The 20666-nt window shown below is 36.6% G+C and overlaps 3 protein-coding genes across 8 annotated transcripts in view; 1 reads left to right on the forward strand and 2 right to left on the reverse strand.

Moving 5' to 3' along the window:
• Scalloped (TEA domain transcription factor 1 homolog scalloped) overlaps nucleotides 1-3904 on the reverse strand; it is a 151017-nt gene extending 147113 nt beyond the window's left edge. For 3 of the 6 annotated variants that reach the window (XM_070297375.1, XM_070297390.1, XM_070297349.1), the window contains exon 1: nucleotides 3718-3904. Coding sequence is in view for 2 of the 6 variants with exons in the window: in XM_070297383.1 (XP_070153484.1) it covers nucleotides 1522-1546 (25 nt within the window). In the remaining 4 variants the exon portion in view is untranslated. The other 3 variants (XM_070297383.1, XM_070297367.1, XM_070297359.1) reach the window with 1 other exon arrangement.
• An 8467-nt stretch (nucleotides 3905-12371) lies between these two features.
• LOC138937592 (integrator complex subunit 12) lies at nucleotides 12372-14064 on the forward strand. Its single transcript, XM_070303998.1, has 3 exons — nucleotides 12372-12806; nucleotides 12961-13267; nucleotides 13880-14064. Exons 1-3 carry the CDS (start codon nucleotides 12372-12374, stop codon nucleotides 14062-14064), a joined length of 927 nt encoding a protein of 308 aa, XP_070160099.1.
• Nucleotides 14065-18654: 4590 nt separating this feature from the next.
• On the reverse strand, nucleotides 18655-20660 carry LOC138934029 (post-GPI attachment to proteins factor 2-like). The gene is made up of 4 exons (XM_070297402.1): nucleotides 20186-20660; nucleotides 19826-20093; nucleotides 19528-19725; nucleotides 18655-19439 (listed from the first exon to the last, which is right to left on the reverse strand). Exons 1-4 carry the CDS (start codon nucleotides 20438-20440, stop codon nucleotides 19306-19308), a joined length of 855 nt encoding a protein of 284 aa, XP_070153503.1. The 5' UTR covers nucleotides 20441-20660; the 3' UTR covers nucleotides 18655-19305.
• Nucleotides 20661-20666: the final 6 nt, after the last annotated feature.

A 20666-nucleotide genomic window follows, 5' to 3' on the forward strand; every position in this document is an offset into this window, starting at 1 on the left:
ATGCGATATACCGAATATAAATACATATTGACAGCTCATTGAATTGGATCATCCCCATGTGTATTTACATCTGATTGCGCGTTCGATGCGATAACGCGGCGAGTTACCCGATTAAATTTACGTAATGACGTATTGGCGCAAAAATTATTTTCGATAACACGTCAACGTGCCGCATGTAGACTATCATCCGATGTTTCTCTCTTTTCATATTTATCAACAACAATAACACGATCTGGTATGCAAGGAATGGCACCGGAATTTATCGTTGTCCCCGCGAAAATAAATCGCGATTTTCGGATTATTTAATGATGATTTATGCATATTTACCACCTGGTGAATATCGTGAAAGCTTGATCCGGAAAACTTGACGGCAACGCGACAATTCCACGAATATCGCTGCTATCGTCGCTACAAGATTAAACGGAGAGTATTTAATAATAAATAGATGTAATCCATCTTTTTAAGAGAAACAATCTTATTCTGTTAGATAAGATCGATAAGAACGCGATATCATGCGTGGCTTTAACAACAAACTTGTATCTTCCGAGATATAATCTGATTTTTATGGCGTGGACTTATGACGTTTTGCTTAATATCGAGATACTTGCATTTGCATAAAATATATTTTAATAATTTGTAATTTTTATTATCACACATTTCATATATCGTAATTATTATCAGAATTATCCTCACTTTATAAAATTAATCAATTCAAGAAAACATAATATTCAACAGATAAAATATTCAACTTTTTTATCACACCTTTATATTTTATTTTATTTTTCTCATTATGACATAATGTAAATCCCGGAACACGCTTAATAATTTTGACAATTATTACTGTTTTATATATCCTTCTCACCCTATAAAAAAAAAAAGAGAGAGAGAGAGATGTATTATATTAAAAAAAATTTTAATAAAAACAATAAGAAAATTCTAAACTTAAAATGACGGCAATTCTAAACTTCATCCAAAGTGTTTTCAATGCCGATTAGTGTTCCAAGATTAATCTCAGTCACTTTCATACTTTCGCTAACAATAAGAGTAAATTTGAAAGCGAGATAAACTGCCTGAGCGAAATTTCTCGAAATACACTAAGAGATTTTAAAGATTTAAGAGATGACGAGATGATTCCGTCGCGCTGACGTTTGTGTTCTAGGCGCTTGGTCAGGTGTGCGCCAAGCGCATGGTAAGAACGCGTAAACAATGGTACGAGATAAACGTGCGCAGCTGTTTGCGCGAGAAGCGCGCGCGTGTGCGTCCGTTCGAGTGTCTAACGATGGCGAATACGCGAGAAGAAAAATTACATACTGATACGCGTCTCCGTCTTTTTCTCTCTCTCTCTCTCAGATTAGACAGGGAGAGCAAAAGGCTGCTGCAGTGTACACAGAGTGCACAGATTTGACGGAGAACACTTTGGCGTTATGCGTTTATACGCGTCGACGGCGAGCGACGAAGAGGGCCGGAGATTCTCATACACACTCGCACGCACACACAGGCACAATAAAAAGAGAAACTCACTCCAGAAATAATGCACAGTATCCATCCAAGTCGCGGTGGCGAAGGTGGGACGTTGCTTCCTCCTGAGTTTATCGAAGCGCGTTCAGCAGCGATCGTACGATAAAACGATACAGAATGTCACGTTGCCTCCGCGCGACGATGCTGATCTCGTCGTCGTCGTGATGGTTTTCGTCGTCGTATCTCGCGACGACAACAATACACCACTAACACTCTCGTCGTCGACGACGAGTTTCCTTTCACCGTTTATCACCGGTTCTTCGCGATTCACGTTAGTCTCGCACACGAGAAGATTAACCCGGGATCTTTTTCCTATCCTCTTCTCACACTTGGCGAAACATTCGCCGACCTCCTCTCAACGACAGATACGCGCGTCGCGTCACTTACCGCGTACATTACCCCATGCAGGATTTTCCCGCGTTCGTTTCTCCGTCTCTACGCACGCGTACGCGCGATAGAAGAGTCAGTCGGACGGACGGACGGAAGAAAGCGGGGCGCGAGAAATAGACGCGAGGAACGCGAGGAACGTAAACCACACGACGTTGTATGGCGAGGAAGCGACGTTACGTTATACGAAATACAGGACGGATTACACGGGAGACACGAAAGATGCACACTTACCTCGCGATATCACGTCTAGAAAGAGATATAATCACGCCGGTATATCAATTTCACGCGTCGCGACCAAAACACGACGATACGCGTCGCGTGCATTCGCGTGCGCGCGCGCGCCCAACGCTTTTCAAAACAATGTACAACCAACACCAACCAGAGCGCACGTCTCACCCCGTATGTGTGCTCAAGCTTCAAGCGTTTTCTCGCGCCACCGTCGCGGCTCCCCTATCCGTCTCTGTCTCTCGCTATCGCCTCCCTCTCCCTCCAACAACCTATCAGTTCCACCGTCTCTGATGTATGTATATATATATATATATATATACTTGTGTCTCTATCCCTCCCCTATCTTCTTCTCTTCCAGCCAACGATGGTTTTTCCGCACGCACACGCCGCCGCGGATCAATAATTCACCATACGAATTCACCAGAAAGCGGGCGAGCGGGCGAACGGGTGAGAGCGCGAACGGCGACACGAGCACGAGCGTGCGGACGGGCTGGCGGACAAGCGACTAGGCGATGAAACAGCACGCGTTTCTGTCACGGCGCTGCCCCGCTCGCGCGTACCGCCGAAACAACGAGGAAACGCGCACGCAGCCCACACCACCGCGACGACCGCGAGAGGAGAGAGTCACCCTAACCTCCACGTCTGGGAAGCGTCTCGCGCCGGGTGTCGGGTCGGGTCGGGTCGGGTCGGGTCGCGTCGCGTTGCGCTGCGCTGCGCCGCGCAGCGCTCGTGCGCGCGATTCGGAGCAGAAGCGCGTGTTTCCGTACACGTTTCTCCGACGCACAGCTGACAGGACGACGCGCACTCGTAAACGCGCGACACAACTCGGGATCGGATTGCTCGGATTCACGGATGCTCGACGTAAACAGCCCTCTACCGGAACGCACACACCGGTAGAGAGAGGAAGAGAGAGAGAGCACCTCTACACGGCCAACTTCGTGCCGGTGAATCGTTTTTCTGTATCGCCGTTTTTTCTCTCGCTCCCTCTCTCTCGACCTTTCTCTCTCCGAGAGTCATATGAGACTTTCTCTCTTTACCTGCGCATCTTTTTTCCATTTAAATTCGAAACAACAGAAGGTTAAAGTTAAATGTGCGGGAACGCCTCGGGTGGCGGAAGTGCCGCGCGAGCTTGTGACAAGCGAGTTGAACATGCGAGAATATCGGTTGGGCAACGGATAATAACGGCGTCAAACGTTCACTTGCTCGTTCGCTCGCCGAGACACTCTCTCACGCAGTACACGCACCACACAACTCTACGTCGATCTTTTTATCTCTCTCTCTCTCTCTCTCTCTCTCTCTCTCTCTCTCTCTCTCTCTCTCTCTCTTGCGCACACATACACACACGCACATACGGCGTCTCTCGCTCCCTCTGTCTCGCTCTCTTTCGTTCGTCGTCCATATGTGACTCACTCACTCTCTCTCTCTCTCTCTCCGCAGATAATATCGCCATCGTCGCTGCGGTCGGATTCGTTCCTTGCGCGGGCCCGTTGCGAGACGACGCCACCGTCAGGACAACACGGGCGTGGACGCCGCGCACTTTCGCAAACGGCGCTTCGGCATTATTTTGTATCATGTACTTACCACTAGGCGAGCTGTATGACGTGGCGGCACGCGCACGAGCACGAGGACGGCCCTTATTGTCGCGAACGAAATTCACACGGTGTTATATTAGCGCGCAAGACTGTGCACCGCGGTAAATACGAGAACGGTCACCACTCTTGTTTTTGGTATGCCAGGAATGGCACAAAGAATCTGGACAACGCATACGCCTGCTGCGCAGCCGGTCTGCGCACACGCTGACACCGCTTACGCGGTCGCGGGAGAAACCAGAATCACGAACACGGCCGAGGAAGCCCGAGGCGGCCCGAACCTACGTCTCGCTATCCCCACCACTCTTACGGAGAGCTCTCCCCCACTCTCGCTGCTCCACCATTAAACTATCCCCGTTCCCCGCGCCTCGAATCAGTCGTGTCACGCACGTAATGGAGGTAGGATGTTGATGAGCTCGCTCGCTCGCTCGTCCGTTCGCTCTCTCTCACTTTCTCGCTTTAGGAAACGGAGAGCACTTGTTGAATTTCAGGGGTTGCTTTTAGGCTTTACAAACGAAAACGGTAATAAATGATAATGTAGAACATTCTTTGAAGAGAAAACTCGCGCATGAATCATTTCATGCACTTTTTTCATGCATTCTGAATGATGATTTATAGTTTGATGTAAGATATATATTTGATATATAACGCGAAAAAACGTAAAAGTTATTTTTTAAATATATTTTCCATTATATTTGGCGTTCAATTTAATAATCCATAACGCTACCATCTCTCTTTATCTAGTTTTTCATGATTATACATTTTTAATTTGTTGCTTTTATACTTGCATTGAATATCGATAAAGTCGTGTACTAAATGCGTATTTTAAAAATTTAATATTATAAGTAAAAAAGCAAATTAAATAAAATTACCAGAAATCTTTCCCCAACAGAACATTTTTGAAGTTCACATTCTACATTGATTTCAAGATGTAGAAATGCGTTTAAAACGTCTTTCGCTTATGTCTCTTATTTTTTGAAGATAATAATTTTATGTATACAACAATGGTATGTATTTTATACAAAAGAGGCTTCTGAGATAAACAAAAACACAATATTTATACCTGCCATCAGATATACACGAAAAACTGAAGCAGTAAGCAGATCGATCGATTACAATCGAGCATTCTCCTCGAGGCAATCTTTAAAAATGTTCGATTATGATTGATTGTTTCTGTTTATTGTTTAACTTTTTTTGTGTATTTGAAATTTAAACTCGATTGTAAAACAACATAGTTACCGAATAACTTTAAAAAAGTTTCTTTGTAAAAATAAACACATTATAAAAAGTGTCCAAATTTTTATATTTTGAATTATTAAAACTCTCTCTCTCTCTCTCTCTCCATCTGTAAATATATATTACCTGATGTTAAATATGCCTAAAGAATTCCCTTTAGAAAAATATCAAAAATATTTTGATGCCGCTAAATTGTTCTTCCTTTTCTTAAGAATTGCTTAAACGAAACAAATGATCAACTGCAGCATTGTTACAAAGGAAAAAGGCGAAATAGAAATGGTCAAACCCTATCATTGTAAATACATCGGTCTATAAAGCAATCCGTTAATGCTTATAGTTGAACGAATGATCCCCGTTGGCTATTCCGTGGTGTTCCAATATCAGATTAAACTTTTAAGATTTTAAAACTTTACTTCGAAATAATATCATTAACCTTGGTATGGAGAATCTTAAGAAATCATCAATTTCAAGATTATCAGAGAAGCTATTTTAAAGCATTTATACAAAAGAATCTTTTTAAAAGTTTTTTTTTTTTGTAGAAGGTACGTGTGTGTATGTGTGTGTTAAATTTTCTTATAAAATTTTACATACATATATTTGTTTATCAATGATTTAGAAAAGAGATAATTTACATGTATAAGTTTGATATAAAATATATTTTTTGACAAAAAATTTTCTTTTATTTATTTAAGACAAAAATACAGAATTAAAGTATGAAAGAAGATTTATGGTTTTTAAAGATGACAGTACTTCAAGTTGAAATTTTTAAATAATAATTTAATTTCGATACATGTATAAAAAATATATGTGAAAAAATTATTAATTTTTTAAAATTCAAGTTCTCTTTCTTTGTCTCTCTCTCGAAAATTATGTTTTGAAAAAGTGTGCAAAATTCATAAGCCGATTAAAATTCACCTTTAAAATACATTTGAGAAAAATTTTGAGAGAAACAACTTTAGAGTTTTAAAAAAAACCATTTAGTTTTGTGCCTTTCATAATGAACATAAAATGAAGAGATTTACTTTTATTTTTCTTAAGAGATTATTTATATCAATTTTATTCAAACGATCAATATCTTTTATTTCTATGTTTCTAAATATTTTCTTTGACGTTACAGTGCGCGTAAAAAATTTTTTTTTTTTTTTTTTTTTTTATAAAATTTATATATACACACAGACATATAATATCGGATTTATAAGCTCTCAATCATTCAACTTTTAATATTGAAAATGTTTTCAACTTTCTCTCTCTTTCGTTCTATATTATTTTATTATATTTTCATTTCGTGTAATTAAATATTTATATTTTTGCGTATTATGTTGCATTCGTGTAAATATTTCTATTTTACTTTTTAAAAAAGGTTTCTGTCTCTATAAAATCACTTGTTCGATATGATGTAACCCAAAAACAAACACATATGGTATTTCGAAAATGCTACAGGGTATACAATAGCGCAGTATCGCGAAATGGAAAACACCGCAGATTAATAACGATGATGTCGAACAGTTCGCTCTCGCAAACCGAAACACGGTTCGCGTATGAAAATAATGCCCGGAGCTGTTAACTTTTGCGACTGGCACAAAGGCCCGGCCGTAATTAATGCCTTTAAACGTTTGCCGCGCAATGAGCTCCTTTTGTCAGTCGGTTGAATTGTGCCGCACAAAAGTTTACAAACGGTCTGGGGTAGCGGCGCGACGCGATGCACCGCCGGGCTAAAACAAGAGTTTTCAACGCGTTGTACGCGTTGCTGCGCGAGTTGAATAGAAATGGGCAGCACAACACGTGCCTCTTTAAATACTTAATTATGTTAACGCCCGATTTCGTGCGAACTTTGGTCTCGTGAAAACGCGCTGAGTTTAAGCCGCGACCTCTTCCGCGATGTAATCCCCGCGATTATGAAGTATCACGTGGTTTTTACCAATGCCATACCTTGCTCTCTTCTAAAATATAGATTTAAAAATGCTAACACTTCTATATTCGATGAGAAACAAAGCTTAACATGGCATTAATTTTCGCCTTAATAAATTTATATTGAAGCTTTTGATCCTTCACTACAGGCCGTGTTGAATTATGATGTCAGAAACGAAAAATTATGTGAATCTTTTTTTTATAAATTAAGGGATTAATGCAGTTATAAATCAATTCAAATGCCATAAAGCCCATTCTCGTTGAAGATATAAAATATATGTAGATTAAAGTATATTTATATTATAATGAGAAGTAATGAGAAAAAGAATATTTTAACAAATTATGCTATTTAACGTAAGTGGTGATATAAATAAAAAGAAGTTATTTATTTCAACGTATGACGCAAGAAAACAATTCACTCAATTTCTCATTTGTGATAAATAATTCATACAGCTACAATGAGGATACGAAAACCTTAAGCCTCGATGTTTTTATTGAGCAGTTTAACAAGAAGTTTATAATGAGCATAAGAATAAAATCGTGTAATTTTCAATTATATAAGAATTGTAAGAATTGTTGTCATAAATATTCTCGTTTCGGATGTTATAGTTTGAGACGTTATAAAAATATGTAAATAATTCGTTTTGATATCCGTGATATTTCCGTCGCCCGCCGATCGATTTTCTCGATTGCTATCTTGATTCCAAAGTTACACTTGCCAACGTACACTATCTTTGCGGTATCAGAAATATACGTAATGACAATTGTTCGATAAAAGGCTGCTTACCTAGTGCCTGCACAGCGCGGATCATTGTTCTCTCTTTGTTGCAAACTGGAAAGCATTGCGACAAATAGATAACGATAGAAATTCCACCAAATACTTAATTTTCAAAGCCATTCTACGCCGGCAACGCGTTTCCTAACGATAATTAGAAGAGCGAGAATTTTAATAGATGGCAAAAAGCGATCGAGAGAGAGAGAGAGAGAGAGAGAGAGAGAGAGAGAGAGAGAGAAAGAGAACTCACGAGGACGGAACTTATCTTATTTTAATGCATGGCATGTGGAATTTTGTTCGCAGGGAAATTGACAATTATCCCTCTCTTTACACCCTACCGCTTATTCGAGCTATTTTGATCCGGGTATAAGACACGGTTGCTATGCCGTAATCCTATTTAACGTTGATAGTCGTAAAATTGCTTCACGTAATGTTGGTTTGCGCGACGATATCGAAGATAATTCAAAAGCGTGGAAACAATCCTGATAGCAATACGAAAAGAGAAAATAATTGTCTCTTTCCGTCATGTTGTTCCTGTCATGTAGCAATCAAACGTTACACCATCAGATGATCGTTAACCAATACATAAAAATATACATATATTTTTTTCTTTTTGTTTTCTTTACTCTCTCTCTCTCTCTCTCTCTCCCTCTCTCTCTCTCCTTTTCTTATTTCCACGTGTCGTGAAAGAAGCGTTGCGCGTGCAATTTGCGCGTTATGCAACGATGCACTTTGCATTCAGCCGCATTTGCTGACTTTACTTGGAAGATGGGTGTAGGTTCATCGACACACAACGCATCGCGACGACGCTTCGCACCTGACTCCTGCAAGAAATCTGCAGCGTCGTCGAGTGGAAATCACGAGCGTCGTTCTGCAAGAGTCAGATATACGTTTGTGAAAAATAGACGAATTAAAAGAGAGTCGACAGAAATTCATTTCACGAAGCTATAAATTTTCATGATTTCGACATGTTGGAGACGGAAAGTGATAGAAGGAAACCAGATTCTAGAGATTAGAGACGTTCACACTTATAAAAAAATTAATATAATTTTCTCTTAATTCGTGTAGATTAGGAAGAGAAGGCTACAATATACGACTTTGTTATTTAAAAATATCATATGCAGTAGCCGTTGACACGGCTATCATCTCGCGCGAGATGCATTCATTGCGCGTGCGTATTGTGTGTGTGTGTCTGTGTGTATGTATGTTCAAAGTTGTATCTGATATGCAAGACAGCTAATCCTAGTTCGCGTCTAAGTTTGTGACATCATAACAATACTCAGATGGACAACGCATTAGCCGGTGCAACTCACTAATTGCAATTGTAATATCGTAACCAAAATCATAAGCATGTACGCGATGTTCCGCAAAGTTACGGAAAGTTTCAACATCGCACACAACTGTAATTTATTAACTATATGCTCGGCTTTTCAACTTGCCATATCTAAAATGGATAACACATTCTCTAGGAATAACACTTTAATGATCGAATACGGTTATAATAATGTACAAAATCACGATATTATATTGCTGCTGCAAATTTTCGACATAAAGATTCTCCTCGCATTTTTCGATGATATTCTAGCGACGGCGTAATTTTATTGTCAGTTTTGCGACATGGCGTCTTTCCTTTATCCGCGTTGCTTTTATTTAAAAAGGGGAAAATAAAAAAGAGAGTAAGAGAGAGAGAGAGAGAGAGAAAGAACGCTTTAGATCTACTCCATAGCAGGGCTACGCGTCGTCCTCATAAACTTGGCAAACATTTCTTATAAACGGCAGATATTCCGCGGGGGTGAGATTCCTGGCAGGTCTTATCATGGCAGAGATTTACTCGCAAGGATCGTCACAGGTATAAAGTATTAAAATATCACGCGAACGGGGCATTTGGAAATTCCTGCTGCACTTAAAAGTAGAGACGCTGCTCTCGCAATATAAGGATTTTCTCTTTTAGACGGAATCGCCTCACGGTAAATGACATTAAAAATGATTTGTTTCTTTATTTAAAAACTTTTCACGTACACCAATAGAATATTCTTATTCTCTTTCCCTCTTATCCTTCTTTCATAAATTTAATCTGCAGTTGTATTTACTGTGTGATACGGCGTGCAAAATAAAATTTATGTAATCTAATTTTTGATGAAAATAAGACATAAACACAAATATAAGAATCACAATATAAAGTGCAATATAGATCTATTGTATATTTTTTGTTTCTTTATATATAAATTCTAAGGATATTTTTTTATAACGATTACGTAATAGATTATTTTTTAATTTTTTATATAGTTTTTCGTAGAAATCTAGATAGATTTGAAAAAAAAAATTTTTGCGGAAAAAATCATAAAATATAACTTGAAAATCAATTTCAAGGATAGTCAAAATTCAAGATTCAAAAATTGCAAAAAATAATAATTTAATCCACAATCTAAGCGCCTAATCAAATCAATATTTTAAAAATTGAGTCTATACGCTTAAAGAAAAAAAAAGATACATAAAAGAAATCGCAATGAGAGTCTCTAAGATTTCACTCTACGCTTCTTCGATTGAGATTTCACATAGGGATTGAACAGACTTGAACAAATTCGAACGCTCAGGGATGCGTACTACGCGTTTATTGTATCCGATCCTGCATAAACGAGGACAAAGCAGCGACGGAAGAGAGAGAACGCGGGGGCGATGCGACGGAGGAGGGCGGGTGCGAAAGGGTCGAAAGGGGCGAGAAGCGGTAGGAAGCTACTGAAGGAGGAGGACGAGGAGATAGGAAGGTGAACGCGTACCTCACCTGGCATACCGGGAGAGTATCGCGACACATTTTGATCGAATTCTTCTCGAGGTCGGGGAATGCCGGTATCTCCCGTAGATATTATTACATATTTAGGTAGTGCTCTCTCGCGCGGCAAGCGAAATCTCTCTCTCTCTCTCTCTCTCTCTTCGGGGAGTTAATACACTTAGAGAGACGTATTCTCTCTCTCTCTCTCTCTCTCTTTCTCTCAGCTACATGGCCGCGGAGCGTACATATCTAGTTCACTATACTTGCGCCACTGCTGTATCCTCATAGCTCTCTCGCTCAGACTTCGAAGGATCGCAGTTCTGCGCGATATCCTGCATATCTCGGCATACCGTCCCCGTCGTTTCCGACATTGTTCCCTCGGCCTGCCCCCGCTCGGCCCCCGGCCCAGAACCCGGACGCGGAATAATCCCACTCGTTCGACGTCTACCGGGCCCGGCTTCCCGACCGGATTCCAGTCGATTCTGGTACCGAGCTTGTGCAGGGAAGCTCCGGCATCGGGCATGATAATTGGATGCTTTTCCGCTCATGCTCATCCCCCCGCGTCGCCATCTCCGAAAAAGCGCGAGGAAGAGCGTACGAGCTTATTAATAGAGCCCTTGAAAAAACGTGTCACGCGAATACAAGAGCCGCGAGTATAAGAAAGGCTGATGCCGAAGGAAAGAAGGGCGGGGAAGTCTTCGTATCTTACAAAGATCCGCGAACACAGATGCCAGGAGAATTCTTATCGTAAAAAAAAAAATCGTTTTTAATTTTAATCAATTATTATCAAATTAAAAAGAATTCGCGATTTGTAGATGTTTTTAATTATGATAATAATTATTAAATAAAATATTTTTTTGTTTACGTGATTGATATCTTTAATAACCAATGTAAATATATAAGAACAGAAAATAAAAAAGAAACAAATGCAATATATTATATATAACACAAATCAAACTAAAAAATATATATATTATATTAGATGTACAAAGATATATTTTTTTAAACTTTTTACGAAAATCAATATTATTTCAATAGGTTTCTCTATACAAAACTTTTTCACATAATTTCTAATTATTCGTTTCATAAGCCTATTTAAAGATTCCGTATCGTAACGTAACGCGAGAATCGCAACTTGCGTGAGATTTTCTTTGAATTAGAGAGCGGGCCGTGTGTGATAATCACGCGTTCACGTCAATATTCCCGTAACATTGTTTGTTGAATATTCAATGTCCAGTATCCGATCCCCGGGAGAACGACGACCATAAGCGTTGGATTCTATTAGCAAACAGTCACGAGAACAATGGTGCGTCGTTGATGCGATTCCGTCGATATACAAGCGGCGAGTCGATGATCGAGCCCGATAAATGCCGGCCACCTTCCTTCGGCACATTTCACGACGAACGTCCGTCCCGGGTCCCGGGATACTATTCGCATATCTAAATCCGTAGAACGTTCTGGCCCGCACAATTCCCAAGATTGTTACCAGTCCGGAAGACCACTTGTGCCGCTTATATTCCTTCGTGCATGACCGGCCCTTAATTCGTTGAGAACAGATCGTCGTACGTGAGTTAACAATGTTAAGTTCGAGACATTTGAAACATCTCAAAGATCTGTTAACCTTTAGTCACAATACCGGAACGAAATCTCTCCCTTGAATGAAAAAAAAAATATTTCAAAGAATTCAAAATAATAAAGCACGTTATTTGCTCTCTCTCTCTCTCTCTCTCTCTCTCTCTCTCTCTTTCAGAGTTTATTACATTTCTAAATTCCCTTCATGGTTTTATGTGTGTGTTATTCTGTTTACTTAACTATATTTACATATATTTTAACATATACATAATGGTAATTAAAAATACAATTAATATCGAGGGTATTCCTAAGGGTCAGTACATCCAATATTGATACTCGTACAATATGAAATATCCAGATTAAAGAAATGCACCCCGAGAGGAACATGTCCGATACATTCGCCAACGAGGATTTGTTTAACGCATTGGGGCTATTGCGTTCGACCGATGAGAATAGTGCCGAAAAGCTTCGTCGAATGCTGGACGCTTGTATCGAGAAGAAATACGGCCCCGATAAAACTTTGGCCGCTAGAATGCCGAGAAGATTTTTGCAAAATACCGACGACGCAAACGCTTCGATGAGAATCTCAAAGAAACGCGACTACGTCCCAGGGCGATGCGTCAAAACGATAAAAGACGAGATCTGTAACGGTTCCGAAGTCGTTTCTCTTCTTGAATCTGACATGACGGAAAACATCACGAATCGTCAAACGGCTGACATAAAAGTGTACGAAGTCAATTACGAGGATTGCTGCGACGACCAGAATGTTCCCAGGATCTCGATTCCCGACGAAGGATCTACCGATGGGACCGTATGCAAGGTTTTATTCTCAACTAAACTTTCGCGATTCAGTTTATAATTTATAACTTAAATACTAATAGCGAAATAATACACTATTGATCGTTGCGATCGCACAAGCTGCCGCATTTACATAACAAATTGTGTACATCTGTGTGCGGTGTATAAAATCCAAGATTTGCAACGGCGCAAAACTGGGACCTTTGATTTTGCTGGAGTGCCAAGATTGTCAAGAGGCTTATCATCCACTGTGCCATCAACCTCCAGTCATCGACGTTGATGTTTACGATCCTAGATTCGTATGGCGGTGTAGACGATGCGTGGAAACTTCGTCAGCTATCTCCACAAAAGTTAGAATTTTGGAAAAGGGATCTGTAACAAAGAAAATTCGAAGAAACAATGATACAAAAAAAGGGAAAGCAAATATTTCGAGATTAAAAATGCCTACAAGAAGAAGAGATGGAGATTTGTCTGAGAAGAATGGTACGTCGATAAAGGGATCGAACATATGTATATTGACCTTAACAAACTTTGATTTTATTTCTAAATCATACGAACTTCTCTCGAGACAATATCCTAATAGTCTTTTAATCGGGAAATAGTTGTACGAAAACATTTTAAAAAATACTTGATTGATATTAAAACATTATTTATTGCAATGTCAAAGAGAATCGATGGTTTTTAAATGATAAATTAAAAGCTCAATTATAAATTATAGATTAAAGAATTAAAATATCAAAAACAATGTCCAATAATGTCATTTTCTTGCCGAGTAATTTTGATATATCTCTTCAAGAGAAACAGTGAAAAAATTGTTTATATATATAATACAAATAATAACAAATAAACGTATACGTTACGAAATTCTGTATTTTAAAATATCTCATTTCATATGCTAAATGTGTCTTTAAGCATCGCGTCGAAAAATCTTGAAGAATGTAACGTAGAAACTTGGCATTGATAAATAAGTTTTTAGGGCAAACACACAATGTTTCATTCAGTGACATTAAACGCTTGAGAATCCACCTGTTTTGTTCGAACTGTTCGACCAATATATAAAAAGAATATGCTTATATAAGAAAAATGTGTTTACAGATTCGCTAGCAGAAAACAGAAGCGCGCAGTTATATGATTCTTCATTATTCACAAAGGATTTAGCGAATCTCTCGCAAAGAAATGGAAATCTATCGTCCTCTACGCAATCACGAAAGAGAATCGGATCTAAACTCTCCGTTACCCGTACTACCTCGATTAAATCAGGAAAACACCTACAGGTTTGATATCTGTTCTATATCTTTTTTTTTTTGTTGTTAAAAGTATTATAGAGATATTAGATAAATATGATAAAACACAGTATTATAGAATAGTTTCATAAAAGTAAAGAATAAAATATCGATATATAATCTTGAAAAATGCAACGCTCACACGGTAAGAAAAGAATGTACATATAATTATCGTTATAGTTTGTATTATGTTACAAATAAATATAAAGATTGTTGTTTAATGATACCTGATACATCTATTTAGATGGATACAATACTTAGGTACTTGAACTCTAACCAAAATTATATTTGTTTTAATCCTGTTTTTCATAATTCCTGAAAGAATGAGTTGTGTAGATTGTTTAGTGAAATTAATAAAAACACATTGCTTGTGTACGATAATATTTACTTGACAATCGTTCGCGATACAAATAGAAATCATTCTTGTCCTGATCGAAATCAGTGTTTTAACCCGTCACAAGTCATCACATACACAGAAACACTTTTAATCACAGTATAGGGCACTCGCTCTATAAACCGATTACAAGAAATATACACTATATTACAACGGTCGTGTATTCATCGCAAATATGGAGTATCAGAATGAATGTTACATCATATCGATGTTCGACCATATTGTGTAGGAAAATACAGCTATTTCGTATAATGTGATGTGTAAAATCAGTAATGAACCATATAAACAAAATGTTCGAGCCTTTGTCCAACCTTAGATACAGCCGAAGGAAATGATTTATTAGATTGGCTTAGATGGCTTATTAGATTTGGTTACGCGAGAGGACGACAAAAGAGTTCTCGTTCGTGTCGCACGATAGCCATTTAATCGCGCCAGTTTATTCTCTTACATTAAGGTCAACAGAGTTCAATTACCTTCGGCAATGCTGCAAGTTTCGGTTGGATTTGAGGCTCAATTAACTCTCCCTCTGATTTATCATACATAATACTGTGGCAGAGATAAAAGAACTACACAGATATCAGAGACATCGGACGTAAGTTTGCCTTCCATATTGCGAAAGTTTTCAATTCGAAGATTTAAAAATTTGACGAATGTAATATACATATATACGCATGAAAGAATTTAATAAGTTATATAATGTGACGCAAATTCTCTCAATGGTTTCCTGATAAGATTCCACAAAAACAGAGAATAGATTGAGACTAGAATAGATTATAATACAGATTATAATACTAATTAACTAGATTTATTCTCTTACTAGATATTTACTGCACTTGATTAATTAATTGTCTACTTCAATAATAATTCGTAAATATACAAACTCACTACTCGATTCGTCGTTAAATATAAGAGTAGATGCTTTGGGAAAATGAATTCTGTGATAATATACAATCGAAATTTTTGCGTAATATAATATAATTTTAATAATCTGAAGAGAAAAATAAGAATGAAATAAATATAGAAATTATTTAAGAAAAAATAATACTTGTAAAGTGGAATATAGCAAAGCTGCGTTTGTGCTTATTATCACAGAATTGTCAATTACCCAAAATGATAAGAGTATTTTTTTTCAGTGAGATCGTAGCACTTTATCGATACAATTTCGATATATATCATGTAAATTAGAAAAAGTGTTTCAGTAGCAAAATGATTTCGAAAAATATGGGTTGCAGAAAAATAGCTGCAATTCGATAGTGTAAATATTTGTTTAAAGATTTTTTGCTTCGAATATGCATTTGGGTTGATCTGTATTAAATTGCCATACTAATGAAGGAAAAATCGTCATGCCATTTGTTTAATGTATCATTGATATATCCACTCCTTGTGTGTGTGTGTACAAGATCATTTGTACAAAATATAATTGTGTATCGTGCTAGCATTATGTACAGCGAAAGGAGAAAGGGAGAGAGAGAGAGAGCTTCGAATATGATAGAAATTCTTGACAGATATGTTTAGTCATCATCATCAATATGTAAAAACTCATGTGACGAAATTTTTAAATATATGTTTTCAGAATTTTTATCCTAAAAAGCTTTTATGTCGTGTAAGGAAGAAAATATATTTTCAGAGAATAGGTAACACAACGCAAATTAAATCCTTCGCACCATTCAACGCTTAAACTCATTCCTCGCTAGGTCTTTCAAATCATTCTGAGGGTGCGTTGATATCTTAACAATAAATTTACGAATATCAATAAAATCTCCGCATAATCGAGTGTAATCACAAAAAAATCATTATCGCTAAATAAATGTTTAGCACACAGCTCTCTTTGGAAGCATTATTTTGCAATACCAATTCTTGCAAAACTAGTATCGGTGGGATTGTATCCTTTCCATGTTTTCTAACATGAGACTTATATAAACAAAAAAGATTAGCACAAGAAAAACTTGGTTACCAAAATTTTTCGTTTTGCGATATTTTTATAGAACTTATTTCTGCAAGCTATCGCTATATTTCTATAAAAAAGACTTTTTCATATACTATTAATTTCTACTTATATGTATATATGAAACATTCAATATAACTTCCAACATGACTCGCGTATTCGGTATCGATTAACCAACATATACATAAGATACATCAGAAAACGTACATCTTTCTTCAATTATCTAAAAAATTCAAGAGAATTTCTTATGGAAAAGTTAATTTCTAATTACAGAAAATGTTAAATTTTAAAGACAGAGATAGCTTATGTCGCAAGTTATTTAAATATTTGAGAAATAAAAATTGATTTCAAAAATTTGTTCGGCGATTTATAAGAAAAAATGCGCAATTTTTGATGTACTTATATATATACTCCGACAATGCTAACATAAGCTCACGGCCTATTAAGATGAATACGTTCCACTATAATCGATCCAATTATATTGATATTCCTTAATTCTTGTTTTTTTACCGGAATAAAAGACATAATGCAGAAAAGATTCTCAATTATTGCTACAAGTATATATAAAGAGCAGTGATCACAAAGTGGTTGCTCAACGAAGCGTAAATACAAGTGATTCATTAAAGATCTTTGAAGATCATTATTAATGTGCGCAGCGTTTCCGACGTAAAATTCGACGATATCTTTAGTGCATCACTTGGCACAGATTAGCATTCGATAACGGTATCAATGAGTCAAACAAGACTACTGTAAGTGCATTAATTACATTATGATAATGTATAAAAATGATTCCACGTGTAATAGGAACCGCCAAGATGTTACGCTCGGATTATCGAACATATCGTGTCCGTTGCGTGTGCAGAAAAATAAGAAAAAGTGTTACTTCTTCGTATAATAATTACCAAGACTATCTAGAACTATCATCTCTACGCGATTACTGATGACAAATGTATCGTGTATCTGCGAAGAATATATAGCGTTCGTTTTCTCTTTTTTTTCTTTCATCAAATCATTACATACGAGGAACCTCAACAAAAATTTGTCATATCAAAATATGCTACAATTATAACGTTCGTGTGTAAAAATGTGCAAAAATGATACCGTTAAATTGCGAGTGCTATCTAAAATCACATTGAAACTGTCGGCCTTTATAACGAATCCTAAGAAATACCGCGTTAACATATCATCTGCTTATTATAAATACACAGTAATAAACGCTACTTTGCTTATTGATACAAATATCAAGAGATATTTTGCGTAAATTGTGTGAATATTACAGACTTGGCTGTCCTTTTTACAGATTCTGCGATCCTATTCTTGCATGTATGAAACTTTATTTCGACATTTCATGTAATTTTTTTTTTTTTTGACAGGACATGGACAAGATTTCCGGAAATCACTTTGCAAAGTTCTACTGCATAATTTCTAATAACACTTTAAATAATAAATTTTACTTAAGAGTTTCTTTGTAAAGTTTTACCAGGCATCTCGCTTCGTGGAAAACTGCTCTAAAACTATAATAAAATCCGATTTACTTCGAATATTCGTTATTCGTAATTATATTCGATTTCGAAATAACAAATCATCGAAGACTCAATTTTTAATCAACCAAGATATTCGATACAATATTTAGCCATAAATCATTTCTGATGATTAAAAATTGTTAAAGCTTAAAGTTTTATATAATCTTGTCCGAAAACCGTATACACATACATACATCTATGGTTTAGACAAGAGATATACGGGGGTTTTAATCGTAAAATTTTGTAGAAACTTTTGTTTTTAACATTTGTTTTATAAATTCGCGTGAGAAATTTAAATCATACCTCTTGAAAAAGCTGGTCCGAATCCCAATCCCCGTTTAAATATTATAATACGATTGCGACTGTTTTAATCATTAGTATCTGGATAATTGATATACTATCAGGACTATCGTATACTACATACAAACATAGGTGCGATTATCCTACGCTTGCAGTACAATAAATGCTGAACAGAACAGCTCATGAACATTAGCTGATTTTATTATCTCAAAATCTATACAAGATTAATTAATCTCTCTTACAAGGTGAATGAATGTAACTTATATAAGATCTCTGTGAGATTTATTATATGAGATTTACCAACAACATGCAGTTGTATATCTATATCTTTGCAATAACTTAATATATACATACATTTAATAATTGTAATTATATCTCAAAGTCCATTTGATGTAATTGAATTTTACAATCTAATTTCAGCTAATGACATGAAGTAAGAATAGCGTAAAGCGAATAAAATGTATCGCGACTAGAATTAATATGTTTGACTAGAATTCTCACCTTGTAAAAGTCTCTATAAAAAAAGATTCAAAAATCTTTAGAAATAATCTCATATGATGCATAATAATATTCAATTTACACTAACGTTAAATGATGTTTGTATGTAGGATACTTTTTAAACTATTGTGTATTATAATCACTCTATTGCTAATCGATATTAAAAGGCCGTTACATATTTCATCGTTTTGAAAGTAACCAGTGCCACACTTTGGAAGCGCTAGATTTTCCATTTCATTCTTCTCACAAATCAGATATCCCTTTATGTTCACAAAAGTACTAATCGATCGACATTATAATCAATATTGCAAGATAATATAAGTGTAAAGATAAGTATAATAGAGTAGATACATCGAGTATTTGCTCTTTTAAAAATTGTGGAAAGCAAATTATATCAATCTCAACAATAGAACACATTATACTTTTATAAAATATCATAAAACTGAGATAATTATGATGCTGTGTATCATGTATTGTGCCAAATGTTCACCTCTTGAGAACCATGATTTACAGCACTTCCATGCAGAGGCAATAGGCACTTTAATATGACAATGAGAATGATGTATTATCCTAAAAGGTTAATCTATTTTCGCGGCAGGTAAATCGTGACCTACAATCAGTTGCTCTTTTGGAAAATCCAAAACCACCATAATGTGAAAACCCATATTTGCAAAAGCTATCACATACTCACATAGCGAGAACCAACTAAATGCTGCTCAGAATAATAAATATTAAGTTGTTTTTATTTTTTGCTTTTGTTAAGTTGTTAAGTTAATAATATTTATGATTTTATTTCTTACCCAAATCATGACATAGCAGTCGATGTTTCAAGAAGAAGATAATAAGACCAATTGTACTGACGAGACTCATCATAAAGAGCACCTGTTTATATTGAAGGCTTTGTGCATTTGGAGTTATTAGGCGACCCAATCTTACAGCAGTCAGCATGTACGTCAGCGAACTAATCATGAACGCTATGAAAATTTTTTCGTGTACCGCTGTAATATTTTATGTATCGTTTATTGAGGTGAATTCGTCATGTTTCACATTTTGATTATATTAGTGGCAGACATATAAAATTTTATATAAATTACTTACAATAATTTTCCCTGTTAGAAATATATGTTACACCACACAAAGCCGCTACCTCGGCAATATTTAGCCAATAACATAAATTTAGGAGCCTACTCCCCATAATTTTTAGAGGCACATCTTCAACGCTCCTAAGTATGTTGTAATAATATGAATGATAAACGCTGGCAATAACCAGTCTAGGTCCAATGTGTAATGCTATGCTGATACGCCATAGATACCTCTGAGGAGATACACCTGTAATGGCTGAGATTGATGGAAGAATATTGTAGACCTTTAACAAAGAAACAGATATGATTATCATAATTTGATAAACACGCATCATTTATGTATCATCTTATATATGATATAAAATTTTGCGCTTACCCTACAGTGAGTTTCATGAATATCATCCTGTTGGAATATGTATGCCGTGATGAAACAAAATAATAGCGATATAAGTGGTAAGCCAACTGTTGCCAGACACAGTTTTCGAAATGATAGCGCAAGATATACGGAACTTTTGTTGCTTCCCACATTATTCAGTTCCATATTAGTAGTGCTGTCTAACATCCTGACATTTGTGCGCAAAGCAAAGACACGTAACTCAGAGCAGAGCACAGTCAGACAATTGTGCGGCATAGATTCATATTGCTCTCCAGCTTTCAACTTATTCTATGATCCTTCACATTACTTTACATGCCATAATAACCCTGATGGAAAGAAATCACACATTGCTCCATCCAACAGCCGATATCTTAAAATTGTTCATTAATGAAATATTGCGATCAAGGAGATGGTTTCCAAAGAAATTGATACTTGTGTGTTCGCGAAAATGTGAGATTTAATTGCGGATTGAACGATACGT

Source organism: Polyergus mexicanus, unplaced genomic scaffold, assembly GCF_030449975.1.
Source record: "Polyergus mexicanus isolate NDT 795.1 unplaced genomic scaffold, iyPolMexi1.0 SCAF_1, whole genome shotgun sequence".
NCBI classification, from domain to species: Eukaryota; Metazoa; Arthropoda; class Insecta; order Hymenoptera; family Formicidae; genus Polyergus; species Polyergus mexicanus.

Bases quoted from the DNA above. Each gene is read 5' to 3' on its own strand.
- LOC138937592 (XM_070303998.1), top strand. From the start codon at position 12,372: ATGTCCGATACATTCGCCAACGAGGATTTGTTTAACGCATTGGGGCTA. The intron at 12,807-12,960 runs GTTTTATTCTCA...ATAAAATCCAAG, and splicing joins CCGATGGGACCGTATGCAAG to ATTTGCAACGGCGCAAAACT. The intron at 13,268-13,879 runs GTACGTCGATAA...ATGTGTTTACAG, and splicing joins AGATTTGTCTGAGAAGAATG to ATTCGCTAGCAGAAAACAGA.
- LOC138934029 (XM_070297402.1), bottom strand. From the start codon at position 20,440: ATGCCGCACAATTGTCTGACTGTGCTCTGCTCTGAGTTACGTGTCTTT. The intron at 20,094-20,185 runs GTAAGCGCAAAA...TCTTTGTTAAAG, and splicing joins TTCATGAAACTCACTGTAGG to GTCTACAATATTCTTCCATC. The intron at 19,726-19,825 runs GTAAGTAATTTA...AAAATATTACAG, and splicing joins TTCTAACAGGGAAAATTATT to CGGTACACGAAAAAATTTTC.